Below are 22,650 nucleotides of genomic sequence, written 5' to 3' on the forward strand. Positions count from 1 at the left end.
CAGCTGCTCTAACCTCCAATGAGCCAGTGAGCATCTCAGCCACACGTAACCAACAGTGGGGTACTCCTGGTTCACAGGGTGGATGGCACATGACATAATTTGAAGGCCTGATAACAGAGTTTTTAGAAAACTAGCACAATTTTTGTTTTAGTACATCTTATTGGCAGACAAATTTAGATCTCATTTTCAAGCCTGCTGACCATTCACTCTTATGTTTAGGCAGCTTGAAGGAAAGAAATCTTATTCATATATGAAAGACATAAGTATTATTTTTAATCTTTGTATTTTTATGGTGTGTCCCATAGAATTATCTTTGTTCATTGTAGGTGTTCAGTTAATGTTTATTATGTTGCATGTCAGACACTTGAGAGAATTTTTGGCATTTTAGCCTACAGAAAGTCCTAAACTGGGGAAAAAATTGATGACAGATTATAGCCTATAATCAAATAGTTTGTTCAAAGATCTACTTAGAAAATTTTGCATGTAGGATTTTATCTTACAGACACACTCACACCAAAGGTTTACAAATGCTGTTTGTAATATAACTAAAATATACATGCAATCACATGTCTAGAGAGGATACTGGCTAAATAAGTTGTGGCAGATCCAGACAATGGAATATTTGGTAGCTGCTAAAAAGCATGAGGTGGGGTTTATGTACAGGAAAGGATCTCCAAGATATGCCAGTAAGTGAAAACTAGGTGCAGAACTGTAAAAAGCAAGCAAGCAAACAAAAACCAGCTGTCAGCATTATTTACCTTTTATGTACTTGTTTATATATACCCTATGTGGGAGGATGCACAGGTATCTGCTTCCTTTCTGCAAGATTTTGCATCAAAGATAGGATTTTTTGTTTTTATTGCATATCCTATGTAACTTTTCATAGGACCCTGTGCAAAATATTACCAATTCAAAAAATTGAATAAAAAACGTAAAACTACACTAAAAAGATTAATGCAGATTGTAACATCAGGAGAAAAATTAGGTTGGCTACTTTACTGTTCTCCTTTTTTATTTTTTATTTTTATTTTTGGTACCAGAGACTGAACCCAGGGGTACTTAACCACTGAGTCAAATCCCTAACCCCTTTTTTATTTTTTATTTTGAGACAGTGTCCCACTAAGTTGCTTAGGCCTCACTAAGTCACCAAGGCTGGCTTCAAACTTGTGATCCTCCTGCCTCAGCCTCCCAAGCCAATGGGATTACAGCATGTGTTGCCATGTCCAGCTAATGTTTTCCTCTTAAATCATGAGCATATTTTTGTTTCTATTACCCTGTCACTAAATGCCACAGTCTTTCTGTGAAAATACTCTCCAAAGAGGCCTTTTAAATGTCTTGCCTTGGCTTTTATGTTTTGATCCTTAATAAAAACAAACAAACAAACAAACAAACAAAAAAAAAAACGGATTCTAAGCAATTAACATCTAAGATGCCCAATGCCACCGTTTTTTACCCCCTGAGATGAAACTTGATCCAGGTAAAATGGGACCACAAAAAATGTGAATTCATGACCAGAAAATAGAAATAATTTTTACCCATATCAAATTATAGTTGTGTTCTTCTTTTTGTTCCTTTTAAAGCTAGTCAGACTAAAGTATCAGATTTTTTCTCGCCATCTGCACCCGTTTCCCTGCCTCTTGGGTTTTTGTTTTGTCTGCAGTGCTGGGGATGAAACCCAGGGTCTCCTGCATGCTGCCCAGCGCTCTACCACTGAGCTGCACCCCCGCCCTCTCCCTGCCCCTGGGTCTCCCTTCTTTCTCTGGTTCTCTTCTCTCTTTTCTGAGCTCTCTGATGTCTTCATCTTTTTCTTTCATTCTCACACTCTTTCTGTTTTCCTCTTAGACTCACTTGCACATTCTTTTTCTTTCTCTTGGAACCCTAATGCTGTGCATCTTGGGGAAAACGCCTTCTGTACTGAGAAATCCTGGCAGTCTCCCTGGACAGTGCATGGTGCCCTCCCTGGGAGAGGTCAAGGCAGGTTCTGACAGATGAATGGCATCATGTTAGTGGTGGCAGCAGACGCTCCTTGTTTCCTAACAGGCCCTGGCATGTACCTAGCCTGCCGAGAACTGTGAGTAGCTGAACCACAAGGCCCTTGGAGCATCGGCCTCTTGGTGTCAACATCTGCAGCCTGAAGGATAGAAACTGCAACTATGAAGAAAAGCAGTTACGAGGCATGAGGAGTGCCCTGAATGTCCCCATCAGATAATGGAGACAATTCTGAGAGGGGAAGGGGAAGCCACCAGTGAACATGCTGGGGTGGTGGCACGGACCATCCAGGACCAGGACTATTATTTAACGCTCTGTGTCTGCGATCACCCTGATCATGAACATGTTGGACAAAGGACAGTACTTACCAGTGGTCTCTCTGGAGCTGAATGCAGTAGCATCTGCAGAGAAGAGAGGACAGCACAGTCAGGGCTGGAGTCCTAAAGGTACGAGGGTATCATGATGCTGGAGAGATAACAGACAACTGAGCTACCATCTCAGACCCTTAGAAGATTCGTGCCTGGTATAACCACTCTTCTTAGCAAAGAACAAGCAGAGTAACTGACTGAGGTGCTAGACCATGCCTGAGAGCTGGGCATGCCCTCCAGAAGGGCCCTCCCACGGTGGAGGGTGCAGATGGCATTTAGAGTCCTAGCCCAAGCTGTGCAGTGCTGGCTAATAAGGTGAGCCATGTTGCATCTGGGAGGTGGATTTCATTTCCAGCTGTCCCAACTGGACCAGGCCAGGTGGAACAGCGAGAACAGAGACAAGGCAAGGGATCTGTGGGAGGCAAAAGGCAGCAGGGCAGCTCCATCAGTCCCAACTTGAGACTGAATGTTCAGAAGCCATGCAGTTATCTTGGGCCAGATCTCAACCCAAATCGCAGAAGCAGCACCTGGGGAACTGGCCTCTCATGCAAAGCTAGTGCTAACCTGGTGTCTCGTGGGGGTTTGCAGGTGTGAGTTCCAAGGTCTTTGCTGTTGTCTGGGATGGGACTTGGGAGGACTCATGGCTGCCTATGCTTGTGGTTCCTGCCGAGGGTGGCTGGGATGGCATCAACTGGGAGCCTGGTACCATAGCTGTCTCTGTGGTCACTGTGATGTCTGGGTTGGGGGATAAAACTGCTGGCTCTGTAGGAAATTCTAAGACAGAACAAAAATATTTAGACTAGTGTCTTCTCGGCTCCAGCAGAGGGTGGACCTAAGGACCTACTTTGGTGACCCCACCACAGCAGCCCGCTTGCTGCCAGCAAACTGTCCTTTAAGTGGGCAACATATCCAGCCACTTGAGCCATGGGATGTGTGAGAACTCTAAAAGATACAGTTATTTATCATGGTGCATAGAAAGAAAAGATCCCTCCGAGTTGAGTACATTCAGCTGTTTCCTAGAGAAGCTTGTGAAATACTAAAACACTTGGTTCCAAAACACAAGTAGAGCTGTATTTGCTGAAGACAGCAGGGATGCTGATCTTTTTTCATTGGTGCTCTGGATGCACAGTGGTGGCCTGAGTTCCATTTTCATTCTTTCCCAGACACACATGTTGTGAGAAGTCCTTAGTCACTACCTCACATGCACCTTACCCTATAAGCTGCCCACACTCCTGTAGTTAAGAGTCCCCAGAGCAGTCACATCCAGTCACCCATGATCACACCAGTCTGTGTCAAAGGTCACCATTTCACGTCTGAGGTTTTTGTCTCAAGAGATGGATATCTGACCGAGTGTTTGGGGCATTGAGGCAGAATTGGGAAAGGTTACTTGGTCATTCTTATCTCTTTGGTGAACTGAGTGTGATTCAGATCAAAGGAATTAGGGAATCACCCTAAATGTAAACGGAGCCAATACTTCAGCCCCTTATTTTTGTTTGCAAGCAACCCACCACCAGGAGGCAGCCTCCTTTCCGCCTCTTCGTCCTGCCATGAGCAGTGGTCCTCAGCCCAGGTTACCCAAGAACCACATGGGTTGCTTCTAGAGCCTCTGACTCCAGATCACTCCCCGAACCATGTGGAGTTCACTGTGCGTCCAAGACTGAGAACCACAGCTCTGGGAAGGTGTGCCTGAAGAAAACGGAACAAGCGAAGAGAGAGATGCCCACACCTGGAGGCAAGGAGGGGAAAAGGAGCCAGGAAAGGTCACACAGTGGATGAGCTGACTCTAAAACAACAAGAGTTAAATGCAAAATAAGGGTGCCATGGGATATGAGGCATATTAGCCAAGATATTTAGCTTCCAATGTTTCGAACTGAGAAAGTACTGAGGAAATTGGGCTAAAAGATCACCCAAGACTCCGTTAAAATACAGAACATTGGTGGGTTCATGCAGTACTTCTATAATAGAGCATCACTGTTAATTTGCCGATGCTCAGGACCAAGGGAGGGACAACTCTTCATAAGTCCCTTACATTGCTACACATCTTGCAAATAGAGGACCTGATGGACTTTTCTCTGGACTATCTGCTCAAAGATACATATCTAGCAAGTACTTTGGAAGACAGATACAGTGTCTCTTTCTGGAGGAAAGAACAGACATATTTGCTGCCAGTTATAAAATATCAGGTTCCCTGAGCCCAGTGTTCCTCCCAGACAGTGCAGCCTGCTAAACAATGCAGCCATGTGTTCAGGCCCATCCATGTTGTCCCTGTGGGCCTGGGAGTCAAGAGATTTTTGCAAACATGCTCATGCTCTTGCTACTTGTGCACCATGTGAAAAGTCCTTTGTTTACCCTCCAAGAATATCAGCACCCATGACATAGAGGCAGACTAACAAGCAAGTAAGGTCAAATTTCAGTGTTCCCAGTTCTTGACAAGCACAAATGTCTACAACTAAATATGGTTTGGCATATTAATACACTATTATTTATGTACATATGAAACCTGGATCTCAAGCAACTTTGGCTTAAACAGCTAAGCCACTGTCTTTTTTTTTTTTTTTTTTTTTTTTTTTTAATAAAAAGTTTGCCCTATTGCCGAAGTTCTCATTGGAACATTATCAGCGATCTATGAATCTGCAGGATTGGTGGGGAAGGAAGGAGGGATCTGGATGATAGTTCTTAAAAATCTTCTCATATTCCTACCTTTTCCAGAAGGGGAGGGACTCTCTGGCTGTGGGGTCACCCTTGCCGGCACTACTGTGGAGGGAGGCACTGGCCTTTGGTGAATCAGGGAGGGGTCTCCTAGAGAGAGGACAACCACATGGCATTTATGATCCTGAGTGAGACACTAGGGTGGCTTCAGAACTGGATATAAATAAAAACTCAATACATAGATTTAAAATGGAAATACCTGGCTTCTTAGGACAGGTTAGAAGCACTGGAAGTAAACAGTGTTTCCAAACCCAAATGCAGAGACAGACTGCAAACATTTCCAAAAAAGACTGCACAGGTGAAACATCAAATTTATTTTTGATTGGAATATATCTGGTATTGACTCAGCTTTATAATCTTGGTTTTTCATGGGAAAATGAATGATCACTTAATAGATTCCATTCGCTTAGCAGGAAAAAAAAAAATCCAAAGCATAAGAGAGGGGGAAAAACAACAAGGGGAGTTGCTAGTGGTAAAGGTTTGCAGGGGAGGAATCTTTGTACCTGAAGATACCTAAAGATGCCGCCAATCTGTGGGCTCTAAAATTCTGATTCAAGAGTCTTTCTTTCCTTCCCCTCTTGGCCCTGTTCAGAGCTTGCAGTTCTTCTCCATCCTAGACTCATTCACCCAAAGAATGTGGAGCTTTGAATAAACATAATTTTCCCAACAATGGAAAAGCCCTGATTTTTCCACTCTGACTCCACACTCACTGCTTGTCCCTGGCCTCCCTGGGCTTTTCCCTTCAACTGCGGCCAATGCTGTGGATGTGGTGTTCTCCAGGCCTGCAGTTCCTTGAAACTAGTGACCGGGCTTCCTCCTGCCCTTCTCTGACATCTGTGTGAATCATTCTGAGGAGCAGGAATGGAAGAGGGTTAACCTAACACTACAAATGCAGCAGGAAAGTCTGGCTCTTCCAGGAGTTTCCAACAGAGGGAGGGAATTTTCTATAGAAACCCCACCTCCCTTCCCTTGTCCCAGAGAGGAGTTGGGCATCTCTACAGATGCTCTGTGAGAACATATCTAGCTGCTGCTGATTGCACTGAGCATGTTTGTTAAATTAGAATTCTCTTGGAAGATCCTGGGCTAACCTTTATCTTCCTAGAGGAATAAGGAAAGCAGAACAGAACCTAGTATTTCTGGATATAGCATTAAGTGGCTTGGCTTCCACTCCAAAATTATTTGGCTTCCTCTGGGATGGTACTGCAGTTGTGGATGGTTTGAAAAAAAAGTTTATTCTTGCAACTTCCTCATCTCGCTCTTGAGCACTGGCTGGACACCATACATGGCGACTAGGTTAAAAAAAAATCCTTCCATGTGGGCCTACCCCAGCCCAGTGGGTTGGGTAGCAACCATCAAGAACTCAGGAGAGTTTGGCTTCTCATGGGGAATCCAAAACGCTCTCCAGGCAGCAATCACATCCTTCTAAGTGGTGTGACTGATAATCAGAATCAGCCCACTCTCTCGCTGATTTCAAAACACACATGGATAATAGTAATAGTTAATATTTACCAATCTCCTTTTAATTCTCCTACAAACCATGGTGTTGACATCAGGTTCATTTTCTAGATGACCAACCAGAGTTCCCAGAAGTTAAAGGCTTTGCTGGAGACCTCAACATGGTCAGCAGCACAATCAGGATTTGAACTCACAATTGTGAGACCCCAACACTGTGTATCTGCACCTCTGGCTGATGTTGCTTAGGGTCACATGGGCATATTTGGCCTCAGACCCCAGTACAGATCTCTGCCCTGAGACGCTTGTCCAGCTCCCACACTGCTGCTCTGCTCCCTGTGGCCTTGGCAGCAGGGGTGGGGATAGTCCTGGGACTGGCTACTTACTGATACACCTGAGGCTGGGAGTGGTCCAGTGGGTGGTGTTTGTGGTCTTGTTAAACACACACTCAGTGAGGCTGGAGGTGCCGGCCTTCCGCTTGAAGCCAGAGTTGCAGACGTACCGCTCCCTGGAGTTCACGCTGTGACTCTTGACCCGGATATCCGCATGCTCAACAGCCACCGGGGTGGGGCACGTGGTGCCTGCCAGAGTGCACAAGAGGGTCGGATGAAAAGAGCTGGGCGTGCTAAGAGCGCTTCTCCAGGGCGCCGGCGTGCAGCAGGAGGAAGCTGTGTGGCCAGGGTCCACTTTTCCGGGAGGCCCCTCCAAGCATGTGCAAGGGGATCAGGAAGGGCTTTCAGGAGCTGGTCTTGAACGCCAGCCATCCGGACAGCTAGGGACAGGGGAGTGGGTCTCCAGCCTTTGCTGTCTCTCAGTCCCGACCAAGCTATGTGGGGACTCCCGTTTTCCTGACTTGCTGGTCAACAGTAATAACCTTCCACAGCTCTCCCTGTATCTTGGCCGCGGCCCCACAACATAAGCCGATGGTCCATTTCTACAGGCAACCGCATGATCCTTAGAGATGCATATTTGATAGCTTTATTCCTCCCTGGCTGCCTGCAGCTCTTAGAATAAAAACTGTTGACTGAGGATGTGGCTTAGTGGTAGAGCATTTGCCTAGCACATGAGAGGCCCTGGGTTCATCCCCAGCACCGCAACAAACAAAAACCCGTGATCCCTAAGAAGTCCCCAAGGCTCTGCCAGACCCAGCCCTGCCTGCCTCTCTAGTTCTCTCTGCCCCGGACACACTAGCCTTTGCTTTCCCTGCACCACTCAGCATGCCAAACCCCACTCCTCACCCCCACCACCCCGACCCCCAACCCACCACCACACTTGGCCGCCTGTCTCTACCACCCTTCCTGGCTGACTGCAACTGCACCTCCTCAGTAAAGCATTCCTTCATCTACCCAGTAAATTGGCTCCCCTACCTCTGTTCTTTCCCTTTATAGTCTCTTCCACAGTATATATGTAAGATGTGGAGATTATATAATTAAAACACATCTTGCCATCTGTATCACTTTGAGCTATGTGAGGAAGGGGTTCTGTCTGTTTTGCTCAACATTACATTCCTGAGCCTAGTACAGAATCTGGAAATAGTAAGTACACAAGACAATTTGCTTAGCAGGGCATGGTGATGCATGCCTGTAATCCTGGCTACTCAGGAGGCTGAGGCAGGAGGTCACAAGTTTGAGGTCAGCCTTTGCAATTTAGGACACCCTGTCTCAAAATTTTAAAAAATGAGAAAGGGGTAGGGATGCATCTCAGTGATAAAGAGCCCCTGGTTTCAACCCCCAGTACTGAAAAACAGAAACAACTTGTTTTAATAACGAATAGGAATACATACACTCTTCCTCAATAACAGGCTTGAGTCTGACCATTGAATGCGAGTGAGTTGAATGTATTTTATTTCTACATGTATAATCAGCATATATATATATATATATATATATATATATATATGCTGATTATTGCCACATTTTCAGAAGAAACCAGGAGTGAGGTGGACTGGCCCAGGTGGGTCTACTTTCATGATATTTGGAATTGAACTCAGACTATAAACTCCAGTTTAAGATCCTGGCAGTTGTGTACTAGCTGTGTTCTGTAGAAATGAGTTTTACAAGTTAATATCTAAGGGTCCAAAAAGAAAAGGAGGAGCTACAGTGTAGGCTACTTCCATTTTGGGGGCGCCATATTTGTCATTGACTTTTGGCTGTTGTACATTTTTTCGTTCTTTCGCTCTTTCTCTCCCAACTCTTTGGTACGTTGTTTGGAATCCCTTCAAAACCATCTTCCTGCACAGGCCTCATGTTCAAGTGAGAACGGATTTTAATTTCAAATTACTATGTTCGGAATTTCTCGGTCTCTTTTGGGTCACTTTTCTTCTGTCTTCACTGTTTCCTGTGTTGTGCTCAGATTTGGGATTTTTGCCAGGAAAAGTTTTCGCATGTTCTAAGTCTCGAAATATTCCCTTCCAGTGTTTTTCAACTCCTAGCGTTGGTAGCACACTTTGAAATGAAACATTTGTGGCTGATTACTCAAGGAGATTTAAAATGTCAATGCAATAGTGATCATGTCAGTAATAATTATAATATAGCCAATGCCCATGAACCCCATGAGATTCAGTGTCGCTGGGTGATTCCTTTGGTCACCTTTCAGTGCTGGTCGCTATGTGAGTGGAACAATTTATCATGTATCAAGATGGACTCAAAGTTCTCATATATTTCAGTAAACATGCAATCTCCTTTGGTGACAGCTCAACCTGTTCCTTACTTTCAATTCCCTGTGAGTACTCCTCCTCTGAGCTCAGCACCCCTCCTGCTAATATTGCTATTATTGTACGGGTATTCAATTATAGGACAACAATATATATATATATGTTTTTTGTGGTGCTGGGGATTGAACCCAAGGCCTTATGCTTGCAAGGCAGGCACTCTACCTACTGAGCCACATCCCCAGCCCTCTTTTTATATTTTATTTAGAGACAGGGTTTTGCTGAGTTTCTAAGTGCCTCACTAAGTTGCTGAGGCTGACTTTGAACTTGCAATGCTCCTGCCTCAGGCTCCCATGCTGCTGGGATTACAGGCATGCACCACCTCGCCTGGTTGGCATAACAAATGTCACATAGCTAATAGGAAATGATTCACCATAACTGTGCTATGTGCACAATTGAAATCACTGGTTTTAAATGAAAAGGAAACTCGGTCTGATCCTGGAGAAATAGTGACTGTTCTTCATCTGGAGATTTTCCTCTGAAGTCTGACTATGCTGTTCAGGCTGGGGATAAAGATCTAAGTCATTGTTATCACTCTTTTTCTTCTTGATAATCTAAAGGAAGTAGATGTCATCAATGAGTAAAAAAAAACTAAGCCTAGGTTTCTCACTGCTGAAAGAAGTTTCAAATATAAAAAGGGGGAGGGCCAACTAGCACATAGTACCCTATATTGCTGGAACATAATTGGGGTTAAGGAGTCCTATGTAATTATGTGTATGCATGTACACACCTCTGGTTTGAGTATATCTACATGCATGTGTATGCTTGTGTCTTTGTATGTGTGCATGTGGGTGTATGGGTGCTTACATGGGTGTGCAGTGTGTACATACGTGTTTGTGTGAGTGTACGTGTGTGTGCTCCTGCTGTGCTGTCAGTGCCTAGTAGGAATGCATATTAGCAGTGAGTACCTAGTGCCAGATCTTGGTCTCCAGTCAAAGGACTCAGGGCTCCTCAGGGAAAAGGCAGAATCCAGGGCTAGGATGGAGAAAGCACAAGATGAGCCTGGAACATATTCTTGTGCCAGAAAGTAGGGAAGTACTCAAAGCTTGAGGGGAACATGTCAAAAGGCTATAATTGCCTAGCAGGACAGATGCTTGCTGGCCAAATGTCAGATGATTTGAGCATCAACCAATCAAGACATAAACAGATTAGAACTAATGGAACCAAATAAAATAATACTGCTGGAGTCAATGCTGATATAAGCAAATGAATAGATATATAAGTGAGGGAGAAGAAAAAGCTCTTCTTCCAGATGTTAAATAATAAACATCAAAGGAATGATGGAATAAGAAAAGAAACCAGGGATGCTGAAGTTTGGTAAGGAGTAAGGTCTTTAAACTGTGTGGATTTTCTGGTGTGCACTGAGCTGAGCCAGACACACACTCTCCACGTCCCTTCTCTGCAGAGCCCAGTCGACTCAGGTCAAAAGGAGAGAAAGGGAGTGAAGCCGTCTTCCTGCTGTTGAGCTCTGAGATCCGCTGGTCACTGGGTGTCCTATGCTCTGTGGGTAGGACACCTCCTCTAGCGGGTGGGGATCTTTGTTGCCACTTCTCTCTTCTTGGCTGGGTGCCTATTTAGTTCTATGATGAGGGGGCCTGGTAGGGTACCCCATTGTGAATGCTGGAGTCTTGAAGGTCAAGGTCAAGAGCCCACATGGGTAACAAACAACCCAGCCCCACCAGTTCCAGGTGATTCTTGCTTCCCACCCAGACTGGCTTCTGGTGGACTTCAAGTTCTAGGCCAGGCACACAGAGAACAGCTTGCACGGGCTACATGACCAGCTCCAACCACTGCACGAGTGGGTTCTGTTACTCTCTGATTCTTGGATCAGAGTTCGGGTGGATCCACACAACCTGAAAGCATCTTCCTGCAAATCCGTGACCAGTGACAATGGTCACTGATGGGGAAAATGGTAACAGCTGGAAACCTCACCTTAAGCAGGTGATCAAAGTTAACGTCACCAAACTGGGGCAAGACAATATCATGTACCTCACTGAAAAGAACACATGCGTTATTCCTGCAGTATTCCTTTTAAAAAAAACCCCATAGCTGAATCTAAGAGGAAACACCAGAGGGGCTTTCTAGCTGACCTGTATTCAAGCTCAAGAGAGAAGGCGGAGGAAGCGTTCCAACTTGAAGGGCACTGGAGAGACACCAAATGCAACACATGACCCTGGATTAGGTCCAGATTTAGGGAGAAAGTCAATAAAAAGGACAGCAATGGCATGATTGACAGATTTGAACACAGACTGGGTATTGGACAACAAATCAGTGTCAAGTTTACATTTCTTGCTTTTGACAACAGTGCGGTGATGACGAGTGACTTTTTGGAAGAGAACGCCATCGTTAGGGAAAATACACTGAAGAAGTCTGGCCAAGAAAGACGTAATGTCAGCAGCTTACTTTAAAATGGTTTAGAAGAAAATGCACATGTGTAAATATATATATGGAGAGAGACGGGGAGTGATAAGTTAAACAGCAAAATGAAAATAGTCAGGGAAGCCGGGCAAAGGGTATTCGGGAGGTCTTGCAACTCTACTGTGAAACTGAGTTTAAATCAGAACTTAAAAGTTTAAAAGTAAGCAAAGCGAGAAACACATAAAAACCACTTGAAGAGTGGTCCTTGGGGCCTTCCATGATTCCCATCCCGCCCTGGGAGCTCCTGTGTGAGAAACTCCATCCCCAGAGTCTCATGTTGACGGTATTTGAAGTGGGGCCTGTGGGAGGGAATCGGGATAGTTAAGGTCATCAGGATTGGGGCCCCATGATGGTGTTAGTGGCTTTATAACAAGAGGAAGGGAGACTTAAGCTAGCATCCTTGGCCCAGCTCACCATATGAGGCCCGCGGGCATGTTACGAGGCACTCAACCAGATACAGAGAGAGGCCACGCTTTTGGACTTCGTCCTGAACTGCAAGCTAAATTAACCTCTATTCCTGATAAATCACTCAGTCTCAGGCATTCTGTTATAGCAATATAAAATGGGCTAAGCCTGGGACCTTTGAAGATTCTTCTTGAAGAAAATTCTAGAAGTCCTTGACGACTCAGGCTGAGATTGGTGAGGAATGTTTCTTAGTTCCTTAATCATGGTTTTCAGAGTGTTGGTTTGTCCTCTTTTTCTCACCACTTTTCCACACCTTGCAGAGCTGCGTCTTCCATGACCAGGATCTAGTGGTTTTGATGCCACTCGTTTGACATTTGGTATTTCAGTTGTAGCTTTGGTTTCCTGAACAAGTTCACATTGCCACGTGGAGGGTTTGCTCTGCTTCTTATTGCCTCTCTTCACCTCAGGTTGTCTGTCACTGATGTCAGTATTATCTGGCATCAGACGCACCTGGAGGGCTTCTCAAAACATGGAGTTCTGGGCCCCCCACAGAGCTTCTGAGTCAGGAGGTCTGAGGAAGGGCCCAAGAATCTGCCTTTCCAAGTTCCAGGTGATGGTGGTGTTGCTGATCCAGAACCGGTGCTTGATGGTGCTCACAGATGCACTGCAGCAAGTGGCTTTTTAGCAATCATTAAAAATTTCCCTTGAAGTTATGAAGAATGGCTTGCTCATGACCTTTTCAGGTCATTGGTTCCATTGATGATGACTGTGTTTACATGTTACCGCTTGCTGATCTCTTCTGAATTCCTGTTCAACTACATTTTTTTGGTAGGGGAAAGGTACCAGGGATTGAACTCAGGGGCACTCAACCACTGAGCCTCATCCCCAGCCCTCTTTTTGCATTTTATATAGAGACAGGGTCTCACTGAGTTGCTTAGTGCCTCTCTGTTGCTGAGCCTGGCTTTGAACTCGCAATCCTCCTGCCTCAGCCTCGTGAGTTGCTGGGATTACAGGCATGTGCCACCCCGCCTGGCTCTGTTCTACTACTTTTAACTGGATCTAACTCCCCCTTCTCCATCTCAAAAATCCATGTGTGTGTGTGTGTGTGTGTGTGTGTGCGTTTAGCTTGGCAGTACCACAGGTTTAGTTCCATGCTATCAGTCTTAAATCTGTTATCTGTGGTGCTTGGTTGTATGCTACTACACAGCTCGGAAAAATACATAGGGGTGTAAGAGTGGGGTTGGGTGGGGAGGAATGTTCATAACAATCAACTCAAATCAACCCTGGAAATGTTTGGCAGCAAACCAGAATGGAGAGTCCCATAAAAACATGAGGCCTGCTCTGTGATTAAATGTTCCTGAGAGAGCCTGCACTGACCTTGAACCTTCGGACCTCTCTGGGTGCTATTACATCATCTGTAGCTAGACAGTCTCTCTCCAGCCACGGATCAGTGACTCCAGAAACTAAGAGAAAAAGACATTAAGTCCCGTGAGGAAGAGCTACACAAAGACTGGGTTTTCGTTGGCAGGACTGTCACTAACTGAGTTTCTCACCTGCCCTTTCTCTTGCTTGCTCCAAATCTGTTCTTTCACATGGTCGTCTTGGGTCTTCAAGGATCCTGTGAGATCACAGCTCCCCACCTCCAGAGGACAGAGGGCCTCTGCCAACGGTTATTCTGCAACCTCCAAGGTCAAGGAAGCCTCAGAACCCCTTCCTCACACCAACACCTCACACTTTGTTACTCAGATGACGGGTTCCCTTCACTGGCCACAGTGGTTTCTCATTCCACTTGGAGGACCCTTTTCTCCTGAAGGCTGACGTCGCTTTCATTTCTGGTTGGTCCTTCCACACATTTTGTTTGCAGTGCTTTCTCTTCCTGGGATAAAGTGTACAGGATTAGGGGATAAACCAGGTAGACACCCCAGCTCCGCTGGGAGTGATAGACATTGCTATATAGTTGGAATGGCTGGCACATTGCCCTGGAAAAAGTGGGAGGAGGGGCAAGAGTTATCCAAGTGAAGGAGGGAGGAGCAGGAAAGGCCCATTCCAGGTAGAGGAACCAGTGTGTGCCCAAGGCCCAGCCAGGAAGAAACCTGACGGAGAGGTGGAATTGGAGGCTACAGCCTATAAAGCTAATGCAGGGACCCAATCCTGTGATTTATAGTTTTTCAGGCTGTGCTTCTGTGCACAGAAGATTTCTACAACCATCCTGATCCCTTCTTATCACTGCTGGGAGAGTGAGCTCAACAGAGCCGACTGTCAGAATGGGTCTCCTGTGAGGTGGACCCCTGGCCCTGCCGCTCTCCCTCATCCAGCAGATTAACTAACAAGGACTCCAAGAGTGAGTCTGTGGCCAGACAGACCCAACACATTTGTTCTTGTTCCATAAAAACTCAGACTTAATGAATATGGGGTCTGACAGGTTATCCAGTCCATCTGCAAGTCAATCAATGACTTCTGTTTACTGAATAAAAGAGTAGAGGAATAAGGGAATAGAAAATGATAGAAAAGATTAGTATAAAGTATACTGGGCGTGGAAAGAGAGGTTGAGTGACTGGGTAAATCTCTTAATTTCACTCAACTCCAGTGTCCTTATGTGTGAGTTGAGCATGATAATTCACAAGGCCACTGAGAAGACCCAGGGTTACTGAGCATGAAATGCACTTTGTGAACCGAGACTAAAATGCAAGGAATCATCATCTCTCAGTGTAGCCCTCTGTACCTCTAAATTGGTAATCTCCAACTCCTTCACCAAAATCCTGGGAATTCCCATCTCCCCTAAAGGAATCCCAATGCAGGCACCAGGGAAGGATACAGAAGAAGAAATGGCCTCTAATGAGCCTATTATTGAATGAGAAGAACACACAGGAGAGCATTTCTTAATTAGTAAGGCTTCCTTGGCACAGTAACAAAGTCAGAAACCATTAAAGAAATGATCACATAAACACCTAAATGAAAGTAGTAAGTGAAACAAAAGAACTAAAAGACAATAAAATAAAATAAAATATTTACACCAAATGTCAAAAAGTTAAGATGCTCAGTACATAGCGGACTCTCATGAAATCAATACGAAGATAAATACCCTAATGGAAGAGCAGGCCGAGGACGTAATGGGTGATTGACAAGTGTCCATTCAAAAGATTTCCCAAACCTCACTAACACATTTTGCCGGAATTCCCTGAACTCCCTCTTGCTTCTGAAGTTGAAGGATCCTACATCAAGTTCCTGGCACATCGGTGACACACGTGCGAATTCCTTTAATAAGCGGGGCGGACGGTCCTTACGCTCCAGGTGGTTCTTTCGATTCAGCACCAGGGCTGCTATTCTGTCCGTGGTAGTCCTTGATTTATTTCCTGTTTAGGCATTTACTGTCCAATGGTGGTGACCCCTGCTCCCCACTGCCATGAGGAACCTTCTTCCAGGGGACTGAGAGTCGGAGGATCTGGCCTGGCCACGCTAGTCAGTTGTTGAGCTGCTTTTGGATTTTGCTATTGCTATGGTTACCATTGGAGCACCTGGACCTCAAAATTGCTTATCTGGAGCTCAGGGTGGGGTCTGGAGTGTCGGTGTTTTCCCCCAATGTTCCTGCTCTGCCCTGTCTTTTATCCTGCATCGCAGAGGGCTTATCTCTCCGTGCACCCTCCGGAACAGGGTGTGTTTGCTAGCTGGTGCTGCTTCCCATGGTATTTCTATAAGAACCTGAACCAGGGCCAATTATATGTGTGTTTATGTCTGGACTTACCATTTTAGCCTGTCGATTGATTTATCTGTTTATCTTGACACCATGTTGGCTTGATTATCCTGGTTTCATAAGTCTTGAAGTCGAGCAGTGTAAATCTTTTTTTAAAATATTTTTTAGTTTTTAACATTTCTTAGTTGTAGGTAGACGTAATACCTTTATTTATTTATTTTTATGTGGTGCTGAGGATCGAACCCAGTGCCTCACACATGCTAGGCAAGTGCTCCACTGCTGAGCCACAACCCCAGCCCCGTGTAAATTTTTGTCAATTGTTTTTCGAAGTTTGAGTTTGCATTTCTAGGTTCTTTACTGAATTTTAAAATCAGGATTATCAGTTTCCAAAACTAATAATACTAAGTGTGCTGAAATTTTTATTTGAACAGTATTAAATCTATAAATCCTTTTGTGGAAGAAATGACATCTTAATAATACTGTTATATATTATTTTGTCTTCTTAAAACCCATTTACACAGTATCTCTCTTGAGTTAAGTCTTCCATAATTTCTGTCAGAAATATTTTATAGTTTTCAATGTACCACCTTACTTATCTTTTAACTAAAAGTGCCTAGAGATAGCACTAAGCATTTCATATTTTCAACATCAATGCAAATGGTATTTTTCATTTCAATGTCCTATTGTTTGTTGCTAATGCTTTGTATATTGATTTTTTTTTGATATATTGACTGCATATTCTGCAACCTTGCTAAACTCACTCATTCTAATAGCTTTTTTTTTTTTTTTTAAGATTCCATAAGCTTTTCTATGGAGATGAGACCCTGTCATGAACTATTTGAGTATATTTTATAATTCTATTTTACCTCCTGGGTTGTCTTATTAGGTGTAACTGGATTATTTTAGAGGTTGCCTGGGAGTTTACAGTTTATCTTTCTGTATCACATCTTACCTTGGAGTGATATTATACCACTTCACATATATGGCATGAGAACCCCACGCAGCCTACCTCCATTTCTCTTCTCCCAATTTATGTGTGGTTGTTGTCATTTATTTGGTTTTTACCTAAGTTATATATCCTCAGAATATAATGTTATTTCCAAATGTTTTCATTGTTGCACAATAATTATACAGGAGAGTGTCCTGAATCGTGGTCTATCCACACATGCACATAACACAATTTGATCAACTTCGTTCCCTAGGACCTCCCTTGCCTCCCCCTCCTCCCTACCTCTACCCCACCATTCCTTCTATTTTCATGAGATCCCCTTTTCTCTCCAGCTTCCACATATGAGAGAAAGCATACAACTCTTGACTTTCTGAGTTTGGTTTATTTTCTTACCATGACACCACCCAGTTCCATTTATTTTCCTGCAAATGACATAATTTTGTTCTTCTTTATGGATGAATCAAACTCCATTGTGTATACATACCAGATTTTCTTTATCCATTCCTCTGTTGATGGACATCTAGGCTGGTTCCATACCATGGTAACTATGAATTATGCTGCTTCCCATTGTTATTTTTTTGCTTTAAGTGTTTGATTATCTTTTCCCAGCTATGGATTTAAAGAGGTGTTTGTGCTATACTACTCACCATTTCTGGGTATTTTATAGCAGGAGGATTTTTCAGTAAAAAGAAAAAGGAAGTCCATTGTGCATGGTCCTCCAACAAAGAAAAACCCAGGAATAGCTGATATTTTAATGTACAAGGATTTCAATATATTGCAGCCAACCCCACCAGCCAGATGGTGGCCAGTTACTTGTTTTATAATGCTAAATGATCTCATAATTACATTGGAGATAATACATTTAATTGTAGCAATATGTTCTCATTTACACAAACCCCAATCACATCTTTTGGTGCTTCAATTGCTGTATCATACTCCATAACATTACTCCTTAGATGCTCAATGTAAGTTTCACCTTGTCTACAGTAGTGTGAGGACCTTGAAGGTGTTGAATATTCTTCCCAGTTCTCTGCTACTCTCAGATTTCTAAGCCCTGTGTATGACAGACATTTTCTGAGTTTAGTAGCTTATGAATACATACACCAGAAGGGATGAAGTAATGGAATTTGGAACCAGACTAAGGTTCTACGATTTTCGAAACTCAAATAGCCAAAAAACGTATACTAGTCCAACGATCATTTGTTAAGAAAGCCACCAAAACAGTGTGTAAGGTCACAACTCTTTCTGCTTCCCAGAACCTGTGAATCAGGCTTCTTGATAAGGTCAATTTACAGAGTCTACTCTGGGCAAGGAGCCCTGGCCTACTCTCACATCCAGAGCTCAAAAGCTGTCAGGTAAGTGTGACCCTTCCACTCTTTAAGCAGAGTCAGAATCCACTTCAACGTGTTCTTTAACTTACTCTACCATTCACTTGCCGCAACGTGCTACATTTGGGGAGATACAAAGAAGCTTAAGATGTGGGTCCTGCCCTCATGAAGCTCAGTATGAAGCTGACATATTAAGAGAGTCCGAGTCTCTGGACTCCCAGTAATCCATTTTCCTTCCTTGTTTTCTAGCTGAAATGCCAGCCAACTCAACACACTTCCTTAAGTACAGACTGTACTCAGCTTATTGCCCCAAACTCATCAACTCTTTTCTTTCTCTCTCAGGCTTAATAAACTGGGCTTCCCAACCCATCTTACCATGTCAATGAATTTCACTGTCACTCGGTCAAGCCCTTAAATAATAACTTTTGGAGAAGTGAAAAGTTGGATGGTTACTTTTGGAGATGTGGAAGGTCAAAAGGAAAACCAAAAGCAAAGAATGAAATAAATACATTCTGTACTCAAGAGAATACCTGTTCCCTCCTGTCCCAGTTTTGACACTGCCTTGGTTCATGATTTCATTGCCACTCATTGGAACTATCACGAAAGGCTAAGCCTAGCTTCCAGCCTCCAGATTCCCTGACTGCTGTTTCTTATCCATACTCTTGGCAGAAGGAGTCTTTCCTCCATACGACTCCAGTACTGTCTCCCCTGCACAGATTCCTCAAGGGCTCCCCACTGCCCCAGTGCTGGGAATCAAGTCTTCCAAGGACAGCAGGTTTCCATGTGTAATGAGTAACACTGACACACCTCTAGAATATACACTAAGGAATCTTATACAATTGTTTACTTAGTTCCATACTATTTTACAAAACCAACCGGGCAAAAGTGATTCAGTCCAAAGGAAGTTAGTTTGTAAAATGATGTGACTGAAGAGGAGAATTCCCAGAGTTTCATTTCTTAGACATTAAAGGTTTTCCCCTGGCTCTCTCTCCCCACCCCCATATAGCTTATTTTCATCCAGTTATTCCTACTGGATGTTTAGAACATCAAACACATTAAAACAACCTAAATATGCCACAGTTCAGGAGGTAACTGAAGTCTAACCACAATAAAGGATTGTTTCAATAATTTGTAAAGCTTTATAAAATGTATGTATGGTATACACAAATGTTATATGTAGTGACTTTATATTGAGCAATTTGCAAAACATCTAAAGTTATGAAAACACAGCCAGAGATCAGAGTACTATTGAAGATGAATTAGGAAAAACTCCTAAATTGTAGATCTTTATTGTTATTTATTTTGTAGTTTGATCTATTTACATTTTTTATTACAAAACCAATTCAAATTATGACAAAGTTTTTTTTTTACCACCTTTTTGCTATCAAGGAAGGCATAAAACAGTAATAACTAGATAAAATTGATTTGAAATAAATAATAGATGCTTTGGGCAAAGTCCTCCTGAGCTATGAAAAATGGTTTATAGAAAGCTTAAGGCATCTACAAACAAAGATGGATTCTCAGCCCAGTTCTACAAGACTTTCAAAGAAGAACTAATTCCAATACTCCTCAAAATATTCCATGAAATAGAAAAGGCAAAAACCCTTCCAAACTCATTCAATGAAGCTAGTATCACCTTGATACCAAAACCAGACAAAGATGCATTAAGAAACTTCAGACCAATATCCCTAATGAACATAGATGCAAAAATTCTTAACAAAATTCTACTAAATTACATACAAAAACATATTAAAAAGATAGTGCACCATGATCAACTGGGTTTCATCCCAGGGATGTAAGGTTGGTTTGACATCTGGAAATCAATAAATGTAATTCACCACATCAACAGACTTAAAGTTAAGAATCAGATGATTATTTCAATAGATGTAGAAAAAGTGATAAAATGTAGCACCCCTTCATGCTCAAAACACTAGAGAAAATAGGGATAGTAGGAACATACCTCAACATTGTAAAGGCTATCTATGCTAAGCCCGTGGCCAACAACATTCTAAATTGAGAAAAACTGAAAGTATTCCCTCTAAAAACTGGAACAAGGCAGGGATGTCATCTTTCACCACTTACATTCAACATCGTCCTTGAACCTCTAGCCAGACCAAAGAAATTAAAGGGATACGAATAGGAAAAGAAGAACTCAAACTATCACTATTTGCTTAGGACATGATTCTATATTTACAGGATTCAAAAAATTCCATCAGAAAACCTAGAACTCATAAATTGAATTCAGCAAAATAGCAGGATAAAAAATCAACACTCATTAATCTAATGCATTTCTATTCCTATTTCTATTTCTGAAAGAGAAATTAGGAAAACTACCCCATTCACAATAGCCTTGAAAAAGCAAAATACTTGGGAATCAATCTAACAAAAGAGGTGAAAGACCTCTACAATGAAAACTACAGAACACTAAAGAAAGAAATTAAAGTAAACCTTAGAAGGTGGAAAGACCTCCCATGTTCTTGGATAGGCAGACTTAATACTGTCAAAATAGCCACAGCAACCTTTAGCAGGAAGAGCAAAGCAGGAGGTATCACAATACCAGACCTCCAACTATACTACAGAGAAATAATATCAAAAACACCATGGTATTGGCACCAAAATAGACAGGTAGACCAAAGGCACAGAATAGAGGACACAGAGACAAACCCACATAAATATAGTTATCTGATACTAGACAAAGGTGCCAAAAACTTACAATGGAGAAAAGATAGCCTATTCAACAAATGGTGCTGGGAAAACTGGAAATCTATATGCAGCAAAATGAAATTAAACCCCTATCTCTCACCCTGTACAAAACTCAACTCAATATGGATCAAGGACGTTGGAATTAGACCAGAGACCCTGCACCTAACAGAAGAAAAAGTAGGCCCAAATCTTCATCATGTTGGCTTAGGACCAGACTTCCTTAACAAGGTTCCCAAAGTACAAGAAATAAAAGCAGGAATCAATAAATGGGGTAGATTCAAATTAAAAAGATATTTCTCAGCAAAGAAAACAATGAACAATGTAAATACAGAGTCTACAGAATGGGAGAAAATCTTTGCCATATGAACTTCAGATAGAGCACTAATCTCCAGAATTTATAAAGAACTCAAAAAGAAAAAAAAAAAAAAAAAAACTTTACACCAAGAATACAAATAACCCAATCAATAAGTGAGCTAAGGAAATGAACAGACACTTCACTGAGGAAGATCTACAAGCAATCAACAGATAAATTTAAAAATGTTCAACATCTCTAGTAATAACAGAAGTGCAAATCAAAACTACCCTAAAATTTCATCTCACCCCAATTAGAATGGTGATTATCAAGAATACAAGCAACAATAGGTGTTGGTGATGATGTGGGGAAAAAGGTACACTCATACATTGCTGGTGGGGTTGCAAATTGGATCAGTTACTCTGGAAAGCAGTGTGGAGATTCCTCAGAAAACTTGGAATGGAACCACCATTTGACCCAGCAATCCCAGTCCTTGACCTATACCCAAAGGACTTAAAATCAGCATACTACAGTGATGCAGCCACATCAATGTTTATAGCAGCTCAATTCACTATAGCTAGGTTGTGGAACCAACCTAGATGCCCTTCGATAGATGAATGGATAAAGAAGTGTGGTATGTATACACAATGGAATATTATTCAACAATAAAGAAGAATAAAATCATGGCATTTGCAGGTAAATGGGTGGAATTGGAGAAATCATGCTAAGTGAAATAAGCCAATCGCAAAAAACAAAAAGCCAAATGATTTATCTGATAAGTGGATGATGATATATAAGGTGGGGAGAAGTGGGTAAGAGAAGAACAGAGGAAGGATGGATTGTGTAGAGGGAAATGAGAGGTGGTAAAGAGGCAGGGGGGAAGGAAAGATAATGGAATGAGACAACCATCATTACCCTATATATGTGTATGATTACACAAACATTGTGATTCTACTTTGGGGTACGACCAGAGAAATGAAAGTTGTACCCCATTTGTGTACAATGAATAATAAAAAAAAAAGCTTAAGCTTAAGCTTAAGACACACAAGAAGTTGAGAAAACACCCTCAAGCACACTAATACGCGGTACATCGAACTCAAAGAAAAACTTTCAGGGAACCAGGCACATTCATCTTCAAACGATCATTACTTATCCAGCAGCTCTTGGCCAAATCACCTGTGGCCTTTCAGATAAGGATTGCCTTTAGGAAGTAAATGACCTTCTGCCCAAATTGGTGGATTAACCTCCAAGTCAGACCTTTTAAATGAGAACATATGGACAACTTCCTGCTCCTCCTACAGCCCAGAGCATGAACAGATCAGACACTATTATTTATTCAGTGATAAGGAATGTGCTGTTCTCTATAATTTCTGGCCAGAATCATTTCACCAAGTAGCAAATTTAGTAATTTGAGTTTCCTTCCCTTCTAAGCTCATTTAAAAACACCAGGAGCCCTCTGTTCTGTCCTATGATTTCTTTGTCCATCTTTATACCAATAGCACACTGTTGTGATTACTGTGACTTTATAATAATTCTCTCAGTCAGGGAGCAGCCTTGTTCCTCCAATGCAGGTCTTTTTCAAAGCTGTTTAGGCAGAGCTGGTTCTTTCTGCATTTACCTGTGGATTTTGGAATCA

General features: G+C 42.7%; 2 protein-coding genes across 2 annotated transcripts in view; one reads left to right on the plus strand and one right to left on the minus strand.

The window, feature by feature from the left end:
* The window catches only part of LOC306642116 (uncharacterized protein), a 238,383-nt gene that overhangs the window by 132,184 nt on the left and 83,549 nt on the right, over nt 1-22,650 (plus strand). The window lies entirely within an intron of this gene.
* Nucleotides 1-22,650, minus strand: part of IL15RA (interleukin 15 receptor subunit alpha) — a 32,974-nt gene that overhangs the window by 6,695 nt on the left and 3,629 nt on the right. The window contains 4 exon segments of the mRNA XM_079107540.1: nt 2,358-2,390; nt 2,922-3,131; nt 5,058-5,156; nt 6,905-7,099. Of these exon segments, the coding sequence (XP_078963666.1) occupies nt 2,358-2,390; nt 2,922-3,131; nt 5,058-5,156; nt 6,905-7,099 (537 nt within the window).

The sequence above is a fragment of the Sciurus vulgaris genome (genome assembly GCF_902686455.1).
Source record: "Sciurus vulgaris genome assembly, chromosome: 12".
NCBI lineage: Eukaryota > Metazoa > Chordata > Mammalia > Rodentia > Sciuridae > Sciurus > Sciurus vulgaris.